General features: G+C 43.3%; 1 protein-coding gene across 2 annotated transcripts in view; it reads left to right on the forward strand.

Moving 5' to 3' along the window:
* The first annotated feature begins 5,103 nt into the window (after window positions 1-5,103).
* The window catches only part of LAMA1 (laminin subunit alpha 1), a 109,975-nt gene continuing 95,657 nt past the window's right edge, over window positions 5,104-19,421 (forward strand). For both annotated transcript variants that reach the window (XR_011323964.1, XM_069779038.1), the window contains exon 1: window positions 5,104-5,208. Coding sequence is in view for 1 of the 2 variants with exons in the window: in XM_069779038.1 (XP_069635139.1) it covers window positions 5,118-5,208 (91 nt within the window). In the remaining variant the exon portion in view is untranslated. The remainder of the gene's footprint in view (window positions 5,209-19,421) is intronic.

The raw sequence follows: 19,421 nt of genomic DNA on the forward strand, positions 1-19,421 counted from the left end.
TTGCAATGTGGAACCAGTGCAGCTCTATTAACCTATTTCCAAACCATGCCACCCTTTGCAGGCATGTCTTCCTGCTGCCCAGTATGTCTTGCTACCTGCATCTCCTGCTTTGGTAGCTATGAAAAGGCAAGAGTTACAAAGTGTCTTCACAGTCAGGTGCCTAGGCAGGGTCCAGGCATGTGATATATTTACCACAATATAATGAGATAGTTCCATATTTAATTTCAAAACAGGGCGTCTGGGGCCACTGTGCTGCTTGCATGGGGGCCTATCCAATGCTGCATTTTCAAAGCAGAGTTCCCAGGACGAAGAGATCTAAGAATTACTCACTATCTATATTCCTCTTCTTATTAGTATCTTATTATTAAAGCACTTTTATTACACTATTTGGTGTTGTGCCTTTCTTACTGAGATCGGGGAAGGACCCTGCACATTCCCCATGCAAGAACAGCCAGTGATGATGCTCCTGTGCTCTTCAAACTCCTGTGCACATCTCCTCCTTGGCAGGGTTTTCAGCCTCTTTGCTGCAGCTGCCCAGTGCCTTGTTCCCAGCAGCCTGGCAGGAGTTGGCTGGACCTGCTGCCTTTAGCACTGGGGCTAGATTATGGCTGGTAATAGAAGGTGGTGACTGGGTGTTCAGAGTCCCTTGAAAGCCTGGAGGGAAGGGTACAACTAAACCTAGGTGCTGCCAGTGTGAGGGACGTGGAGGTGCATGAAGGTAGGGGCGTGTATCAGGCATGGGCGATAGCCTGAGCATCAAAACCCCTCTGCATTATGGGACTTACTGTTCTGGGAGCAGAGTAGGAATTTACACAGTTTCCAGTTTTCTTTTTTCTGCTCCCTCTTTTTTGCATCTGGACTGTTTGCATGTGCTTCTCTCCAAAGCCAGCCCACCTCTCTGGTGAGCACTTAAATCCGGGCAACTCCTGAGGTCAGTGAAGCTCATACCATGAAGCAGGCAAGCCCTTGAGGGACCTTGCTCGCATCATGCCTTTTCTGGCCGGCCAGGAGGCATTCAATCCACCCATGCCTTTTCCACTGGCCTCTGACAGCTCTGTGTGGCCTCCTGGAGCAGCTGTTTCCCAGGTTTCTCTGAAACAGCAGAATTTCTTTCTTTAATCCTCATGGAAGCCTTTGTCATCTCAGAGCCAAATTATCGTAACATATATTTCAAGTTACAAGAAAGGGCAAAGACTTGTGCTGCCAAAGCAGAGTGTCAGGCTACTAGCCAAGGAACAGCAGGAGGAACCTGGGAGATGCCCTGGCCTGAACCTCTGTCCTTGGGTTGCACTTTCAGACCATCAAGCTGCAGAGGTGGTGTCTCTGTTGAGAGGAAGTTGTGGGCAGGCTGTGCTGTGAAGGGCCTTTCGCTTTGAATTTACTCCTCTCTTTGGTCTGTTGCAGCTCAGATTTATTAACCTCTGGACGTACTTCCCCGAGGGAGGGAGAAAAACACTTGAAGGGTTCTGGGGAACAACTGAAGAGTTATCTAAACCAGCTTTTAGTAGTGGCTGAATGCATATTAGAGGCAGACAGGCAGTTTACTGTATTGTTTTTTTTCCTCTGATTACGAGTGATTATTATTTCCAGAATGCTTTTTTAGAACACTTGCGTGGTGCTTATGAGATAACAAGGCAGAGAGGCAGAATGGATAACAAGCGTGTGCAAAAAAGCTCAACAATAACCAGCCCCAAATTAGAGACCCTTTGTTGTGCAGTACAGCTATTGATAAAAACCTTATTTAGCCATTAAATGTAGTCCTGGGTGGAATTATCGACTGGTTATATCAGTGTACCTCCTTCTGGAAACTATTCCAAATTCCCTACTCCAATTCCAGCAGATACTGCTTCAATGTTGCTCATGGTATAGAAATGCCTTGATAGGTGGTGAGCAGAAAGGATCATTGTGAGTGGGACGGGTGGTGAGGTAGGATGGTGAGACACGCAAGTTATTAAACGCCATGGATAAGGAAAAGCACAGCACAGCTGACAGCTATGAGTGCCCCCGCTGCCCTCCAGGGTCAGGAGGTGACCATGCTCCTGAGGGGCCTGAAGGGAACCTGCCATTAACACAATAGCTCTGCCTTAAGCACAGCAACACAGACAAAAGCTGAAAAAACATACTTGGTGTTCACTTGGAGTTTACTTAGGTGCAGGATTGCAGAGCGGCTCCATTCAGACTCTGTGTATTTGGGCTTTCTCCAGTTTGAATTCTCCCAAACCTCTGTTTTTGCCAAAGGCAATGTTTTCATCCATAGGTTGTTATCCACAGATGGATAGATTAACATATTCACTTTGTGCTACATCATCCTAAATATTAGGATTTTCCATTCCTTTGCAACTGAGACAGTAGTCCTTAAGGCAATTTTAATTCATGAAAATTGGTGAGAGAGAAAACAAGTTTTTAAGAAGTTTCCTATAACCACATCTCTGAGTATTTTCTGGGTATTTACAGATAACTTTTTTCTTGTCTTACTTAGCAAACTCTTTTTTTGTTTTATTTTGTAGTAAATTTTAATTAGCAAAACAAGTAAGTGTGAGGCATTCAGAAATTACCCTTCCTAAAGTTTGTGCCATCTCTGTCTTTCTTTCAAGTGAAGTTGGAGCAGTAGCAAATTAATTGTTTTACAATATAAAAGTGTCCTGTGCTATTTTAATTTGCAGTGCTACTATGTTAAACATCGATATAGTAGCGCTCAGAGTTTCAGTTTATGCAGATGGTTTTCAGGGACTGTATAAACATGCACAAAAGTGCAGTGCCCTAAAATGCTTTCATTCTTGCACATGTTTCTTGACTCATTCAAGATCTTACCTGCACCACAGCATTCCATTTTCTCATCAGATTAGTTTGTCAAAGACTAAGAAATTTCTAATCTTCAACTTGTAATACTTGATGCACTTGCTTGGTGTAAATGTGCAGCAGAGTTACACTTGCTTAAGAAGCTGAGATTCTCATCTAATGTCATAATCATTCAGAGCTCATTAGAAACCAAGGTTAGGAAAGAATTATATTCATAGTGCCATGTCTTGAACTGGGGATCATTCTGATTTCCTGGTCCTTTGTAATACCAGCAACGACCTGTGGAAAAAGGAATGATAGAAAACACAGTAATCCTCTTCCCCAAGAAGGTACTTACTCAAATGAAATTTGAGAAGAGTCAGTTTTCCTAGGGAATGATGATAATGGACACTGAACAATGGTGATGTAGTCCTGCAGACTAATTCAATGTATATATTTCAGTTACAAGTCGTATAGAGATGTTCAGTTAAACTATAATAGTTGAGTCAGATGATAAATTCCAGAGCTGGATCTCAATATACATTCTTTAGTTCTTGTGGAATATTCTGATGAGGATAAACGCATGTAATAAGAAACTGGCACATATCATTGCCTGGATGCAAGAGAGTACTCTTCAGCGTGCTGTAATTTGAAGAAACGGTTAAACTGATTATAAAGCTGTAAACTGGCAGGATTTTATGTTGCACAGATGCTCCCTCTTTCCCTTTCCTTTGTACTTGGCTCCCAACTGGTACTTGCGATGCTGCACAGAGGATTCCTTAACCCGACCTCTATGATTTTAGAACAAATGACACTTTGGCTCTTGAAATTTGTTGACTTTTCTCTCCACAGATGTTTTGCTTTCCTCCTCCTCGCCTGTCCTGAAATTTAAGAAGTTCCTGGTGTGAGCAAAGGATGGATCTGTTGGAAGGGACAGATGTGGAGTGTTATTTATTTGCAGGCTTTAAGGCCTTTGATAAGGTTTTGTGGCAGAAATTTTCTTTTTTTATCTCCTTGACCCACAGATTTTTCCTGTTTATGTTTTGAATATAAACATTGCTATGCCTTCTCAAGTATAACTCATAACTCTGAGTTATATGATAAGAAATAGCTTTATTTTATATAAAATATTTAAATTACTATTCTTTTCCTGAATTTCTTAACCCTGATGAATAAAACCAACCAGACAACCATGCTGAAGTCTGAACTCCATGAGCAGCTGCCCCCAATTTGAAGAACGCACTTGCAGTCTAACTCCGCTTATGCAACTCATACACATTATTGTACTTTGAAATATGGTTTTAAATGCAATACCATACAGAGCAGCACAATGTTCTCCTAAAAAATAAGCAGCGTGTGCTGTCAGTGGGGATTCGCATTTGAGAGACAGTATCTTTTGACTAAAATTCCCACATCTCAACCAACTTATTTTGGGCATGTGGTTCTTTTCCCAGGTAAATGTCTTTCCTTGCTGCAACTTACTTGAAATATTCATTAAGGAGTACTGTAGCTCTGCAACCTGACAAACATTAAAATAGGAAAGCCTAATGTGAATGAACTTCCCTGAAGTACTAACAAAAAGTCTCTATCTTGAGGAATTTCTACAACCAGTTTGTTGCATTTTATGCTAGTTTCAAGACATAGCTGATCATAAAAAAGTTGCAAAGACTTCCTACAGGACAAAAGTAGTCAACCTCTTAGTTTGCCAACTGAGGAGAGAACTCGTTTCATTTACAAAAATGGCTGATTTGCTGTGTTTACGTGGAGCAGAGGCCCGAAAAATACCAGCAAGGGCATGAAGTTTCAAAGTCGGGGATGACAGTTTTACAAGAAAAGCCTCAGCAGCTGAATTATTTTTTTAAACACATGAAAATACCTGCCGGATAGGAAAGCTGCATGCTGAATTAGCTTAGCAAGGCTTTCTCCCCCCTCCCCCCCGCACTTCTACCTTGTTATTTCGCATACTCACCTTTCCCTTCCCCCCCCTCCTGGCAAAAAGTCCCAGTTGAGTTATTGCAGGTCTCCAGAACTTTTTAGGCACCGGGGCCGGGCTCGCCGCATCACCCGCACCGCGCGGCCGGGGCTGCAAGCGCTTCGGCGGCGGTTTTGCGGGGACGGACCCGTGTGGTGCGGGGCGCGGGGTCCCGGCGCCTGTCAGGGTGAGCGCGCGCGTGTGAAGCGGTGTGTGTCACGGGGCGGGTGTGCGTGTGTGTGAGCGAGACCCCGGCGGTGCGGGCGCGGGCGCGGGGCGGGGCGGGGCGGGCGGGGGACGGCGGGAGAGCATATAAGGCGGGCGCGCACGGCGGGGCGGGTTAGCGTCCCTCCCGGCGGCGGCAGCGATGGGCAGCGGCGGGCAGCGGCGGCTGCTGGTGCTGCTGTTGGCGGCGGTGGCTTCGCCGCTCTGGGTAGCGGGGCAGGGCCAGCCCCGAGGTGAGCGCGGCGGGGGGTGCGCGGCTCTCGGGGCGCGGGGGTGCGCGCTGCGTGCGGGACAGGGCAGGGCAATGCAGTGCAGGGCAGGGCAACGCCTGCAGAGTTTGTTTGCAGGAGCCGGCGGCGTCCCGCGGCAGGCTTCGGCTCCCGCGGGGCTCGGGGAGCCTTGGCGGCGTGCCCCCAGGCCCCGCCGGGCAGAGCCGGTGCGGGGGGCCGTGCTGGGCTGCAAGGAGAACCCGCGGAAGGGGGGGGGGGGGGCGGGCGCGCCGCGGTCCGGCAGTGCTGTCCGCCTCGCTGCCACGCTCTTCCCCGCGCCCCCCCTCCTTTATCTCTCCTCTCGCCCCATCTTCGCGCTTTGCAGCCGCCCTCCCCCCCTTTCCTTGAGCCCTTTCTTCTCCCTCGGCGGCGGGGGCCACTCCGCCCGGCCGCCTCCGGGGCCGCCCACTCCCTTTGTGGGAGCCGAGAGACGCTGCGGAGCGGCAGAAACCCGGGGGAGGGGGCGGCCCCGGCGGCACGGCCGCTGCCCTGCTCCCTGGGGCGGGGGGGGGAGGGCTGGCGGGCGGCCCGGGCCGTCGCGGCGGAGCCCCCGGTGCAGCCCCTGCCCCGGCGGGAGACGGGGCCGGAGCCGGGCAGGGGCCGCAGCCCTGGGGGTCCCGCTCCGTGGGAGGGAGGGGAGCAGGCAGACCCGAGGGATGCCTCACGCTGTCGCTAATGTGAACCGGATGAAGCTCTGTTACACGGGGCGAGAGGGAATCAACACCGCTTCCCGGGAGCGAGGCAGAGGTAGCGTGAGGGTGCCATAGAGATAATGTACGAAAGTTTTCTTCTCTCTTTTTGCACGTGGGGCTGGCCGGTGCATTGCAGCAGGGATGCCGGAACGCCCTGCAGCGAGTTCTTGCTTTGCGAGTAACTTCATCACACGCATCCTCTTTGTTCAAAGTGCAGTAACTTGTGCTTTCCTAGTGAGCCTGAAGTTTGTGAGCGACAGCAGGTCACTCTCTGTTACTGGGTCAACAGCAGTTGACTCTCTGGCATGCTGGATTATGAGGGAAAGCACTGGTAGACCCCAGATGCGCTCACCTTTGGCTTGATTCAGCTCCTGGTGGCATCAACAGCAGCATTTCTACTGATCCCTACTCCCTGCACGTTAGTCCCCAGCCACATTAGGTCTCTATTAAAAAACAAAAAACGAGTATGGAAAATAGTTGGAAGGCATATGTTGTGCAGATGCACGACTTAGTTTTCTTTACAGTGAAGTGTGGTGTTCAAGATGGATATAGTGTGGGAGATGAGCATCTGGATGTTTTACGTGCTGCAGTAAAAGCAAGTGTGTTTATTAACATCATTATGTGTACAAAACTTCATCCTCTAGGTCAGGACAAAATCAAGCCCAAGTAAACTTCTGAGTCCGTACGTTTGTAAATAAATATGCTTCACCTTGGTTATGAAGATGCAGTCTTAGAAACAAATGAAAAGCCAGACAAAATGATGCAAAATTTACTTTTCACAATTTTTTTTGGTAAGGTACCGTCTTATGCACACCAAATAACCTTAATTCGCTAATAACTCCTATTTGAATGTGTATGTTAGCACAGAGTTTAAAAAGGTAGGAATTTTCATAAAGCTGGTCAAGTACAGGTTGCAAGAGTCCATACTCTTTTTTAATAGAAAATTGCAGTGGTCACAGTGCAGTAATCTGCTGCAGCTTTTACAAATAGTTTAGTGCTGATATTCCAGCTTTTATATAGCAGCTCATGTTGTTAGAGGCATCTTGGTAAAACGCATATTTTTATATCAGTGATCGAAGATACCAGTGTATTTGATTGCTCCTAAGCCACCACATTCTGGGGCTATTTAAATTCATAATTATATTTTTCTAGTTGAAAGATCAGGTCAGGAGACCATTCTTCCTATTAGATTGAGTTGATAGAATTTTTTTTTTTCTCAGCATGAGAGCACACATCATCCAAGGAAGCAGTGAGTATCAAACCCCCCTGGTGGATAACTGCCTTACAAAAACCGGAATTCAAGATAACTGATCCTAAAACAATGTGAAGAATGCAATGGAGATTAGAATAGCCATGTTGCTTTTGCAGAAGGTAAACAAGCTCAAACTTGTAAGCATCATGATGATGTAAAAATACAGTGTGTGGCAAGGCTAGAAAGATTTCTTGGAGCCATTGCAAGAGCATTGGAGAAGTTTGGGGGAAAAGTATCTTGGCATGCCCATGGAGAGTACCTTAGTAGAATTCTCGGCATTTCTTGGTTTTCTGCTTTTGTCCTGTCAGCAGATGAGGAAACTGTAGCATACGATGGTTGCAAGGGTCTGTCAGAAAGTGCTGAAGTCCAATATAAGAAAAAGCAACACGGAGTAGTAAAGTCATTGCTCTGAACAACTTTGAAGGTTAATGATTGGTTCTTTCAGCCTAAAGATTAATATCTACATACCTATAAATCTAATTGGTATTTTAATTGCAGGTGTTTTGTTAAAGTGTCCCCATCATGTTATAAAGTGGGGTTTGTATTTTCAGTTGAGTCTTTTGTGTCCAATAATGGAGTAACTCTTCATGAAGCACTAGTGTCTGGATCCACATGAGAGTTGTTTTACAACCTGAGAAGCAAATAGCCATTTTGGAGGCTTGTGTAGCAGCTTTGCTCTGCTGGAATGCATTCTTAAATAATACTGGAAGTAACAGAGATACAGGTCTACAAAGTAGAAAGGGAAATCAGTTAATGGTTTTGCACAGTATTGCCTATATTTCATAAATTTGTTTCTGCCAATGTCAGGTGATTTTTCTATAATTTAAAAAAAATCCTGCTACTGTAAATGTGCAGTAATGGTAACTTGCAGGGCTGTAGTTGTAAACTAAATGTGTTTTCAAGTGCTGATGCTCAGGGGATTGAATGGCCCCAGGAAGGTGCCTGGGGTGCTTCATCTGGGCAGAGCTGAACACAGGTATTTCTCATGCTTATCATCATTTGGGTTTCAAACCTACCTTGCCTCAAGAATCTGGTTTAGTAAGTATGCTTAGGCTGTGACTAATACACAACTTATTATGGTCAGCAACCACATTTTTTGCTGAAATGTAAATGATATGGTTTGCTTATAAATCAGATTGTTAGAGTGCTTGCCCAGGAAGTGAGAGATTTCTGTTAATCTCCTTAGTTTGAGATGGTTTGAACCCGCATCTCCAATTTCTGAATAGAGTGCCGTATTGCCAAGTTGCTGTGACAGGTAATGCAGGGGAGGGGGAGGCGTGTATGAAATCTCTCCAAACCTCTGTTTGAAACTGAGCTACTGTGCAGCCAAGGATTCAGTTTAATGGGTGCGGAAGGAGAATGGGCAACAAAAAAGCTGATGCTGTAGTTGGATCATTAGGGCATTCAAAGATGGAAGAAGAATCAAATCGCAAGCCCTTCTCTTTTTATTTACTTGTTGCAAGCAGCAATCAGGCATCCAAATTCAGGAGAAAAACTTTTTTTATTGTACTTCTGTCTGCTGTTTTTTTTTTTTTTAACTGGGTCAGTCAAGCCTGGCACCACTCAGTGGGATGACTGCATCCCACTTAATGGATAAGAACCTTTTGGTGTCTAATTCAGGATGGTGAGTTCCACCTCAGAGGTGACATGCTTTAATTGTAGGTGTGACAGCATTTGGCAGGAAGATACTTCAGTCTCTTTGGTTTTTTTTTTTAGATCTGGCCTTTAGTCTACGAGCCTAGATGGGTAGATGTTAACTCTTAGTTGCCTTGCTACAGCCTCATGCATTCGAAGGTGTTTTGTGCATTGGTATAGTTTCATGTGACACTTTTGAAACTGAGAGCCAGACTTCCAGAATGTACTTGAATGACCATAAAACTCTGAAGAAAGTCTTATACTTTCAAGATGAGCCAGATATTGCATTCCCAAATGCTTTCTGTTGGAGATGAAAAAAATGTCATAGGTAATTTGCCATATTACATCATAGGTTGGTGATGCTAATGGCTTGAACAGAGCTTATTTCCATCTGTCTTAAATACCAGATTTTTCATGAAATCTGCAATGGAGTTAAGTGATATGGGAAATGGGAAGGTTTCTATCCCCTGCAAAGTTTGTCTTTATTTTTAAATATTTTCCTTTAACATTTTTGCTGTGCTTCCACTGGTATGACTATTGTTACCTGATAAGAGAACACTAAAAGAAACCTAAAGTCCCTTGAGACTTGTAGAAAACTTAGAGGTGGTGCCGTTTGCAACTTGCAGTGTGAGGCAGGAGACTGATGAGCTAAGAAAATGATAGGAGTCTGAGGCATAATCACTTAACATTGTGGTAAGCTGAAAACTTTAATTTTTGGCAAAATTGGGCAGAATGGTATACTTGGCTTAAGTTCCCCCTTTTTCCCTGGGGTGGAAACCTCATTTACGGTGTACCTATACACCCCTTGTGTCTTCATGCAGGTTAGGTAGCAGGGCCACAAGATACTTATTAACTGTCCACGCCCTATTTAACTTGTTAGATTATGTGATAAGTCACGTGTCCACACACAAAGGAGCACAGAGGAACAAGATGGGGCAACCCCAATAAGGAGCCAGAGAAAGGAGCCCCTGCCAGGGCTGTCCCGTGACAGCCATCACTGAGTTATGGGAGCAGATCTCCAGAGCTTATGGGGGGTGGTGGTGGGTGGCTGTGTGTGGGGGGTGTGTGTGTGGGGTTGGTGGTGGCTGTCTGCAGGGGTATGGGACTCGTTATGGGATGCAGGAGAAGAACATTCTGGGATTGCACAAGACTTATTTTGCGATGAGCAGAGGAAGGGCCAAAGATGGGGGGGGTGGTTCAGGAATGAACAAGTATGGGGGGGCAGGGGTGAGAGGGGTAAGATGTTAAAGGAGGCCAGTTGGCTGTAAACCGGTTGCAGGCCAGTATGCTCATCCTGTAATGATGTACCGCATGTCCTGACTTTCTGTTAAGCTGTTTCTAACTGTTCTCCTGGGTGAGGGAGTCTGTGCTGTGTGCATGGAGATAAAAGTCCCAGTCAATGGAGAGGGGACCGTGAGTCACAGGGGCCTGCATGTCTCAGGTGCCCGTGGCTGGAGAGACCGGAGTGTGTATGTATTGTGTGTGTCAGTGTGTGATCGCCAGCAAACGTCAAGCCAGACCAGCCAGCCAGCCAGCAGGATGGGAGGTTTGGGAGCCAGGTATCAAATCAGCCATAATTTTGGGATGGATACTGGAGACACCAGAGGGTCTGCAAGTTGGCTAATGAAGGGAGCAGGAGATCCAAGGCAACTACTGGGTAGACTGTGGGGTCTAGGGGCCAGCCAAGAGACCTGTCTGCATGCACGTGTGTCTGTGTCAGGCAGCTGGTGACGAGAAGATCCAAGGCCAGCTAGGAGGTAGGCTGAGCATCTTGGCCAGTAACTGGAGGGATCCATAGTGGGTGTGTGTTGGGTGTGATGGGGGGTGGTGGTGTGTGTGCAAGGCAGTCTGTGGATCAGTGGCTGGAGTGGGGCTTTGGGCCTCAGGGGCTCATGTGCCCAGGTGCCAGCAACAGGGGAGACCTGGGGCCCTGGGGGAAGGGGGTGGTGGCAGTTACTGGATAGACCAAGTGTCAAAGACCAGCTACTGCAGGAATCCACATTGCGTATGTATCTGTATATGAATATGTAGTTTCTACTTAAGGTCTTTCTCCCTGATCAGCTGGAGCAGGGAACAGGATGAGACTATTGGTGGTTGTTGCATTTGTGTGTTTCTGTCTTTGTTGATCTATGTGGCTGGCCACATATATATGCATATATGTGTTGCATTGTGTGTGTGGCTATGTATGTGCCTGTTGGGAATGTATGCTCAGCTTTACTACTGACTGGACCTGGGAACATGGAGCTGCAGCAGCTGCCTCTTGGGCTGCAGGACTTGGCACACCCCAGCAAAACTGTAGAAGAGCAGATGTAATTCTGGAGTTCTGGGCTTTTTTTTTTCTCTGACACAGTTTGGCTGTTGTGGCCTTAGTGTAATGGATTTTGTTCTCTAAAAAAGTCAATTTTAGATGACCTGTCTATGAAGTCATCTCAAACATAGGCCACATTGCATGTCCCCAGGAATGCTGACTTTGTGGGTACTGTTGCGTTAAAATGATAAGGTTCCCTAAATTCATAATAAGCAGCACAAATATATTTTGAAACCTTTATTAAATAGAAATGGGGCTTGGTCATATTAAAAGGAATTTGTAGTGTAAAAGAGTAATGTAAAAGGTAATGGATCTCAACTAGGTGCAAATTTTGCTGATTGACGTCTGACTTGAGGATGGGAGAGAGGAAGAAAGAACCATGAGAAATTTCAGTTTTTCTCATGGTCTGCAAAAAACACCTTGGACATTCTGTGGGGAAAATGTTGCGCTTGACCTTGATTTGAAAGTCCTAAATTTAAAATCTGCTTTGTGTTTTTCCCTCACTTATTTTAAAAGAAAGCCAGCACCAACAAGCCACAGGCTATTTCTTATTTTCTCAGAGTACAAAGGTGACAGAAAAATCCCATGAAAGCATTCGAAGTAGACTGAAGATTAAGATAAAAAAATATTTGTCTGTCATAAATATTTTCTCCATTCCCTGAGGGCTTAGAAAATGCATCTCTGGAAATGCAGGACTATCAGTGTGTGTTGATCAGTTGTTGGTATTTACAGCAGTCTCACACAGGATCTTCAGGTGGGGTTTGCTGCCTTCTCCTATGACTATTTTTTTTGTCCTCCAGGCAACCCTTCCTGACCAAACAGGAATAGTGTGTTGAAGTTTTGCAAGATGAAATTGGTTAGCTCGGCTTGCAGGAATTGTGATTTGTTAGTTGGCATAAACTGTAGATGGAGATCAATCAAACTTCCCATTTATATATGTTTTTAGGTACTTAAGTGATATCTCAGAGGCTGTGTACAGTGCCTCTGGGCACTAGGATATGGGTACAGCAGCTCTCTGGCTTTGAGGTTTGAGGTGAGTGCTTCATTTGCTTGTGGGTCAGAGCAAAACAAGGTTAGGTATATCTGTGTTCATTCTTTTTTAGTTACTTCTGCTATTTAAGGACTTTATTTTAATGATTTCTCAATCATTCTGTGGTTTTTTTTTGGGGGGGGGGGGGGAAGTGCTTTTGCCCTGAGATGTGATTATTTTATACCCATTTTTGGGTATTAAAAGCTGTATACATCATAATTTTACAGGAAAACTGGAAGATTTATTTTGTATTTACAGTGGATATAAATAACACTTTAAAAATCAGAAAGCATAGAAGTATAAGACTATAAAAATGCTATCAAAGTATAAACCTTCAATATTGTTATTACAAAGATATATAGATGTGCATAATTTAGACTTCCCCTCCTGATGTGAAACAGCAGTTACGATTCCCAAGAAGTTTTCCCTTGTGTTCCTGGCAGAGCAAAACAAACTTATAGGATGCTTTGGTTTTACCCAAAATCCTGATTTTTTTTTTTTAAAGTCTCCCTGGAAAATGACTACTGCTCTGATGGCCATGTGAGCTCAGAGGGCTATTGAAAGGGAGGGGTGATGCATGGCAGGCAGTCTCACCCACTGCCCTTTCCACAAGTGGTCCAACCTTGCAGGCTGTGTGAAGCAGCTGCTAATGTGGGTTGATGGATTGAGTTGGTTTGTCTTGTCTTTTCTGGGCTTTTCCTATCAGGCAAGGCTGTGAAGATCCCACTGCTGCTTTGTGTAGGCAGAGTAGATTTCAGCCTTTAGCAATTCCTTCTGTTTTATCATCTTTAACTTGTTAGCTTTTGATTTTTTTTAACTGTCACTTAATACAATAACGACTCTGTCAGAGATATTCCCTAACCAATTCTTTTCAAGTTTCAGATTTGAAAGTTGTTGTGCAAGCATAATATAATTCCTTTCTGTGAGCTCATTTATTGTGCTGTGAGATCCGGCCCTCCTCTTGGTTCCCGCATGAGAATAAAGGTTAAAAAGCTGTTTAAGAAATGGTTGTCTTGAAGTGGAAACTTTATTTTCCCCTTGGCTGTACCTGCATTTTTACTGCTGTTTTGCTCCAGAATGACCTTGAGGATAGGCCTATGTCCACTGCCTGCTTTATTGTATTTGTATAAGCTTTTATTTGCTGAAAGGCTGAGAGGACAGTGCAGAACCTGTATAGGTAATTTGAAACAACTTCTATAGTCTTGATTTGATTATTGGATTAGTATTTTTTTTCTTGTGGACTTGATGAAGCAAGAAGCTTTTAACAGCAAAATCCTAGCTCTTTACAAATCAGTGGCATAAATCATGCTGACTATAATAAACCTTGGAATTCAACCATTGAGCATAAATGCAAACTGGAGCTAGCACTGATGCTCGCTTAGATTAGTATTGATAGTTTTTATTCAGTTTTCTGGAAGCACAACTGGCATTTTGCCTTCTGTCACAAAACTCATCTGATCAAAGTAGTGCATGAAGAAATGTTTGTGTGGGAAGGAGAGGAAAAAACCCAGTAGCGACTGGTACTTGCAATGCAGTTTGTGGCCGAATGCCACCCTTCCAGGGAGGACTGGAGCTGGGGTCCAAGTTGTCCCTCATTTTGTTTACATGGGTGCCAGCAGAATGAGCTTTGCAGCCACGGCACAAGGTAGTAGGCAAGCTAGGTGCCTGGGATGATGGCAGGCTGGGGACCTTGGCTGCACCTGGTGTTCCTCCACCACTCCCTACCCAGGGCAGAGCTGCTGCCAGGCTGGATGGAGCCTGGCCAGTCTCCACTGACTTCTCAGGGTTATTCCAGATGCATCCAGGAGCATCTAGACAGTGAGTGAACTGATGAGAGTCTAGCACAATCAGTAGGCCTGTTCTTGAAAAAACAATCATAGTATGGTTTGGGTTGGAAGAGACCTTAAAGATGATATAGTTCCAACTCCCCTCCTATGGGCAGGGACACCTTCCACCAGACGAGGTTGCTCAAAGCCCCATCTGACCTGGCCTTGAATGCTTCCAGGGAGGGGGCATCCACAACTTCTCTGGGCAACCTGTTCCAGTGTCTCCCCTCCCTCAAATTATGCCTTCCCTGTTTCTGGCTATTGCTTTACAGAAGTGAGAAAACCCAGCTCCTGAAGGTGCTTCACTGTGGAAGAGAGTCCACTGGTTTTTCTTTTCTAGTTTTCCCTTACAAACATTTCTCATTCAAATGCATGAATAGCTAATGTGTGTTTTGTTATTCTCCATGCCACACCATTCATGTATTTTACTTGCCTTTAGAGTGCTGCCTTTTGTGCTTATCTTGCACTGTTATAAGAGGGGAGTACAAAAAAGGCTTGTAACTGTGTGCCAGTGCCTCTGATTAGGTTGTTTCTACTTTATTGGCTGAGAATGGCTAGATAACAGAAGTTTGAAGTGAAGGTTCTCTGAATTGTCAGGATCTGTGGAAACCCTGGTTTAAATTAAGGTTGTGAAATATATGCTGTTGAAATTTCTAGGATTCCTTTTATTTGCTTTAGCATGTAGGGTCTCTAAAATGTTTACTCAATGACTTCTACTAGAAAACACCCTTTAAAATATGTTGAAGAGATAAAAATTTTGATGGGAAAACAAAGGATCAAATGAACTCCACTGTCTTGTGGAGAATTGCTGTGAATTTACAGACAATTGTTCGTTTATTCCTTCAATAGTTGCTACCTAATGTGTTAGTTTGGTAAGGCTCTTTTTTAGTTGCTCAAGTAGTCCAATTTGCTTTTATGGGGTAATATATCTCATTTACAGGATTAAGAAAAACATTTTTACAAATAGAAAGCGAATCTGCCATGTATCTAGAACTCCATGATTTGTTAATAAAACTGGGTATTTTTAAGGGTTATTTTTTGTTATTAACAATAAATCTCAATAAAAGTTGTTCAGAATTTTAGAAACCATAAATTTTTTTTGCTAATGCAAAAATCTGAGCTTGTTACTGAAATGGACTTTAGAAGTAGACATGAATTTTAAGCTAAAACTTACAGGAATAAGTCCTTTCAAGCCCTATCCCAATTTATCTTCCTTGAAGTAGGTTTACAGTGTGTCTGCCAATGTCCTCCAGAGCAAGTTTATCATTGGTAAAGGCATGCAGCAAATGCAAATACTAGAGTGAAATGGATGACCACTCTTTACTTGAGAGTGGTTACACAAGGGGCAGCTTAGTTTCTTGCATATTTGATAGTATTTTAATGGAGACATTTCTAATTGAAGAAATGATTCTGCAAAGTACGGTGCAGGTTTTCTGTGAGGTGGAGGAGGCTGCTCCTTGCAAGTAATGAGAGAAGTAAGTGGCTGGGCAGGGAACTTCAGGATGAATTGCCTGATGACTAAAGGTGAATAGATCTTTCCATAGTGGTGAGTGATAGTATATGATCTGAAGGCAGCAATGAAGCAGTAGGTACAAATCATGACTGCTGGTGGACAGCTGTATTCAGTGTGTATCTTGGCATTTGTTAGAGGTTGCCACACTGATGTTTAGCTCCAGTGATATGTTGGTTGCTCAGAAACCTTTTGCTGTGGGTACTTGGTGTAAGGATATGCTATTGCTGTGCTGGCGTGCCTAATAGTGGTAATGGACAAATCCAAGTTTAGCTGTCTCTGGTAGGCTGAAAATCCTGCTGTAGTGTTAGGAAAAGAGGGTAAGAAGGGGCTTCTCAGTGGTGCAGTGGCAGTGATGAGGTCAGGATATTTGCCCCAATGAAGAAAAACCCTTCTGTATACTACATAGTACTGACTGATGGTACAGTCTGTCTCTAAAACTTGAGCAGCCCTCCTCATCTTTTCTGCTCTTAAGGACAATGAGAAATAAGCTGCCCACTCTGCAGCTCTACCTATAACTGCTGCTTTTCCCACAGTAATCGGCAAAAACGTTTGGGGTATTTCAGGGTAGGATCCAAAATGTGCCTTGCATTTTTTTTTTTAGTGTCACTGTAGCATTGCTGAATTTTAAATTGAATTACTTGAACTCTCAGTCCTGGCCTTCAGGCTGTTAGAATTTTCTTTAAAAATTGCCCTTTGGGCTGTAATACATCATTCTTGTTTTCAGGCCAAAGGCAAAATACTTTCAGGACACTTGATTAAAATTCCGTGCAGCTGGCTGAGTTATTGAGCATTGATGGCAATACAGAAGAGAACTTTCTTAAAAGTTTGCAATATTGGTTGGTTTTTTTTTCCCCTCTTTATTTTTGTGTCCTTAAAATTACACTTTTTCAGGAGTTTATCCTGTGTAACAAATGCCTTTGCTTTTTCATGAAGGCATTTACTGTGAAATAATAATGTGAGTGTTTGAAAGTGGTGAGGGTTTGAAACATAGAAAATGTGCAACAGATGACTTGCTATCAATATTTTTAGAATAGTGGCGATATGTGCCCTGTACATTTGTTAACCTGTGTGCCAGGAGACCAGCACATGTAAGTAAACAAGCATGGTGATTTGCAATTTTACTTTGCCTAGATTAAAATGCCTAGAAAAACAAGTAGCAGGATGTATTTTACTTTTTGCAAAGAGCAGAAAGCCACCTCTATAGCACGTTGAACAATTGGTTGCAACTGAAAAAAACCTACAGAGGTTATTTCCCAATTAAGCATTTAAATCACAACTTGCAAAAATCTTGTCAGTAGGGGAATGATCAAGTTTTGCATGTCTTCAGTGTTACACAGTTGCAAATCCTTTCAGCTCCATTCAAGCTGGAGGAAATGCGCTCCTTCTCTACCCAGGAAGATCTGGCACTGATACAGGGCTGTCTGTGCCCTGATAATGGCTTTGTGCCTGCTGGAATGAAACCATTTTTCTTCTATGTTTAAAAAAAACCACATCGTTGTAAAACAGGAAAGTTGGTTGTTCTGAGGTGCCAAAACCTCTTCAACTTGAAACAGCTTTTGTTCATTAATGGAAAAATTTCACTTATTTTAAATAGAAATTTAACTTCATCCAAGGCAGCTGCAATTTGTAAAATTAAGATAGTACATTCGTATTAGGAAAGTGAAATAAATTTTGGTTTTATATATGGCTAGTGAATAACAAACTTAAATGAGCTAAGTGAAAAATACATTTCAGAGTTCTTTTGTAGTGCAGCTATGTGCTGTAAGACTTCATTTATGATCACAAGGAGATGCCAGCTGCCTCAAGGGGTCCTTCTTTATGTTTACATGGGAAAAGTAGTAACATTTTGTTTGGTTATGATATCGAGTCACAGTACAGAAGTGACTGGGACCACTAAACCTTTAAAATTCTTCTCAAGCTCAGGTCTTTTAGACTTTGCAAGTGATAAATATAAATTTAGAACCAGGAGAGAGCGAATGGATACTTGGGTCATAACTTCCTATTTATTATAATAAATGATTCAGTGCCAACCCTAAAGCGGCACACTTATGCATGCAAATTTAATTAGGGTTAAACCCAGACGGGATTTTCATTTACAAAGAAGACTGTTGCCTCAGGTTGAAAACTGGTGATAGGAAAGAAGTGCGGGGTGAGCCATTATCTGTGGAGGCAGTCATAGTAAAAGGTGTGTGTGTGGGGAAGGCTAATTTAGATCCAACATCAGTAAGAACAAAAATGTTCTGCCTTGTTGATATTAGGACACATCATAAGTGAAGAATGACTGAGGTCCTAGTCTTTGACATGCCAATCACACTGCCAGTACTGTCATACTGATCTAAGCTAATATTGTGTCTTAGGCTGTATATAAGCGAAACTGACAAACTGAATTATAGCTGTGGCTTGTATTTACTTCAGGTTTGGGTGAAAATTGTTCCCAAGATTAAGGTGATTTCAGGAAAAAAAAGCTAGTGTAATGATAAAAGAAAGAACAACCCCCAAACCAACAAACACAATGATGTAGGTTCCTCAACATGTGGAAAAAGCTTTGGGTGAACAAGAAAGAACTAATTTCATGGTCTAGCAGGTTTGTTGTTCCTTGGCAGCCTGCCCATCTGTCAACTTTTGGCTGTTTTGCTTTGGTGTAAATGCTGTGACAACAATTTCTAGGCAGATTTTTGAACAGGCCAATACCATACAAAAAAATCAATACTTGCAAGACATGACTTGATGGAAGAAATATTGATTATACTTTGAAAATAAATGATATAAATAGAGAGTACTCACAAATTACCCACCTTTTATATCAAGTTGTACTGTCTGATGCTGAAAACTAGCATGAAAGCTGGTTTTCTTCTTTTCCTCCTACTGCCCCTTAGTTTGTTCTGATTGAAAGAAAGCAGCAAGTTACTGCCAATATTGAAGGTATTAGAAATTGCTGTGATAAAACTTTTTGCTGCTTTTTTTTTATCCCCAAGAACTTGAACTGAAATGTTTTTGCCTCAGATCCCTGAAATTTTTGAAGGACCAAGCCACAATACTAGAAGCCACATTTAGGGCTGTGATACAAGCTATTAAATCTATTGTAGGTACCAGTGTTTTTCTATTATCTCAAAACATTCAACTGAAGGCTATCAAGGGTGATGTGCACTCCTTTGAGAAACAAGGTTGCTCATTTGTAGAAATCTCTGGATGGGACTGAAAATCAGTTGCGCAAACTCCTTCAGTGTTAAGAATTTGCACATTGACCCATGTGTTTGCATCCTTACGCTCTCTACTTCCAGTCTGAGTACATGTGTTGTGACATAGTCTCTATATGGTCTACATCTGTGTTTGCAAGCTGTGACCATGAGAGGGATGCAGAAGGTGGAACACTGTAAAGTTTGCATTACCTAACTTGTTAATGCTTGGCTTCATAATCTAAAGGATATTGTTTTAGTGTTAGTATTCAGTCTAAACTAGTGTCTAACCCATCTGTGTTGTTAAAAACCTCAATAGCTTGTGTAAGAAAATGTTAGTTGCTGTGTAACTAACAGAGGTGACAAGCTTCAGTTTCTTGTGCAGATGTATTAGTATTGCTTGGCCTTCTTTTTTCTAAACATTTAATATGGAAGTCTGGGCTTTCTTTGTTATAGATTGATTCAAAGAAATTGACTCAATAGTTTGATTAACTATTAAGTAGGTATTCTTTATTGGCAGCGCTGGATGCACGGGGGATCGCTCCACCTATCGTGCACACCGTCAGGTCTAATTGTGCAGGTTAAATACATGTTCTATATACATATTCACTAGATTTCCGAGAAATGTTATACATATTCATTAGTTTTCCGGGAAACTATTAGCATATGCAAATGTCCTTTACGCAGGCGCATTGAAGGTCTCTGGTGGTCTTCAGGAGTCCTCCGGTGGTCTTCCATAGTCTTC

The sequence above is a fragment of the Haliaeetus albicilla genome, chromosome 3 (assembly GCF_947461875.1).
Source record: "Haliaeetus albicilla chromosome 3, bHalAlb1.1, whole genome shotgun sequence".
NCBI lineage: Eukaryota > Metazoa > Chordata > Aves > Accipitriformes > Accipitridae > Haliaeetus > Haliaeetus albicilla.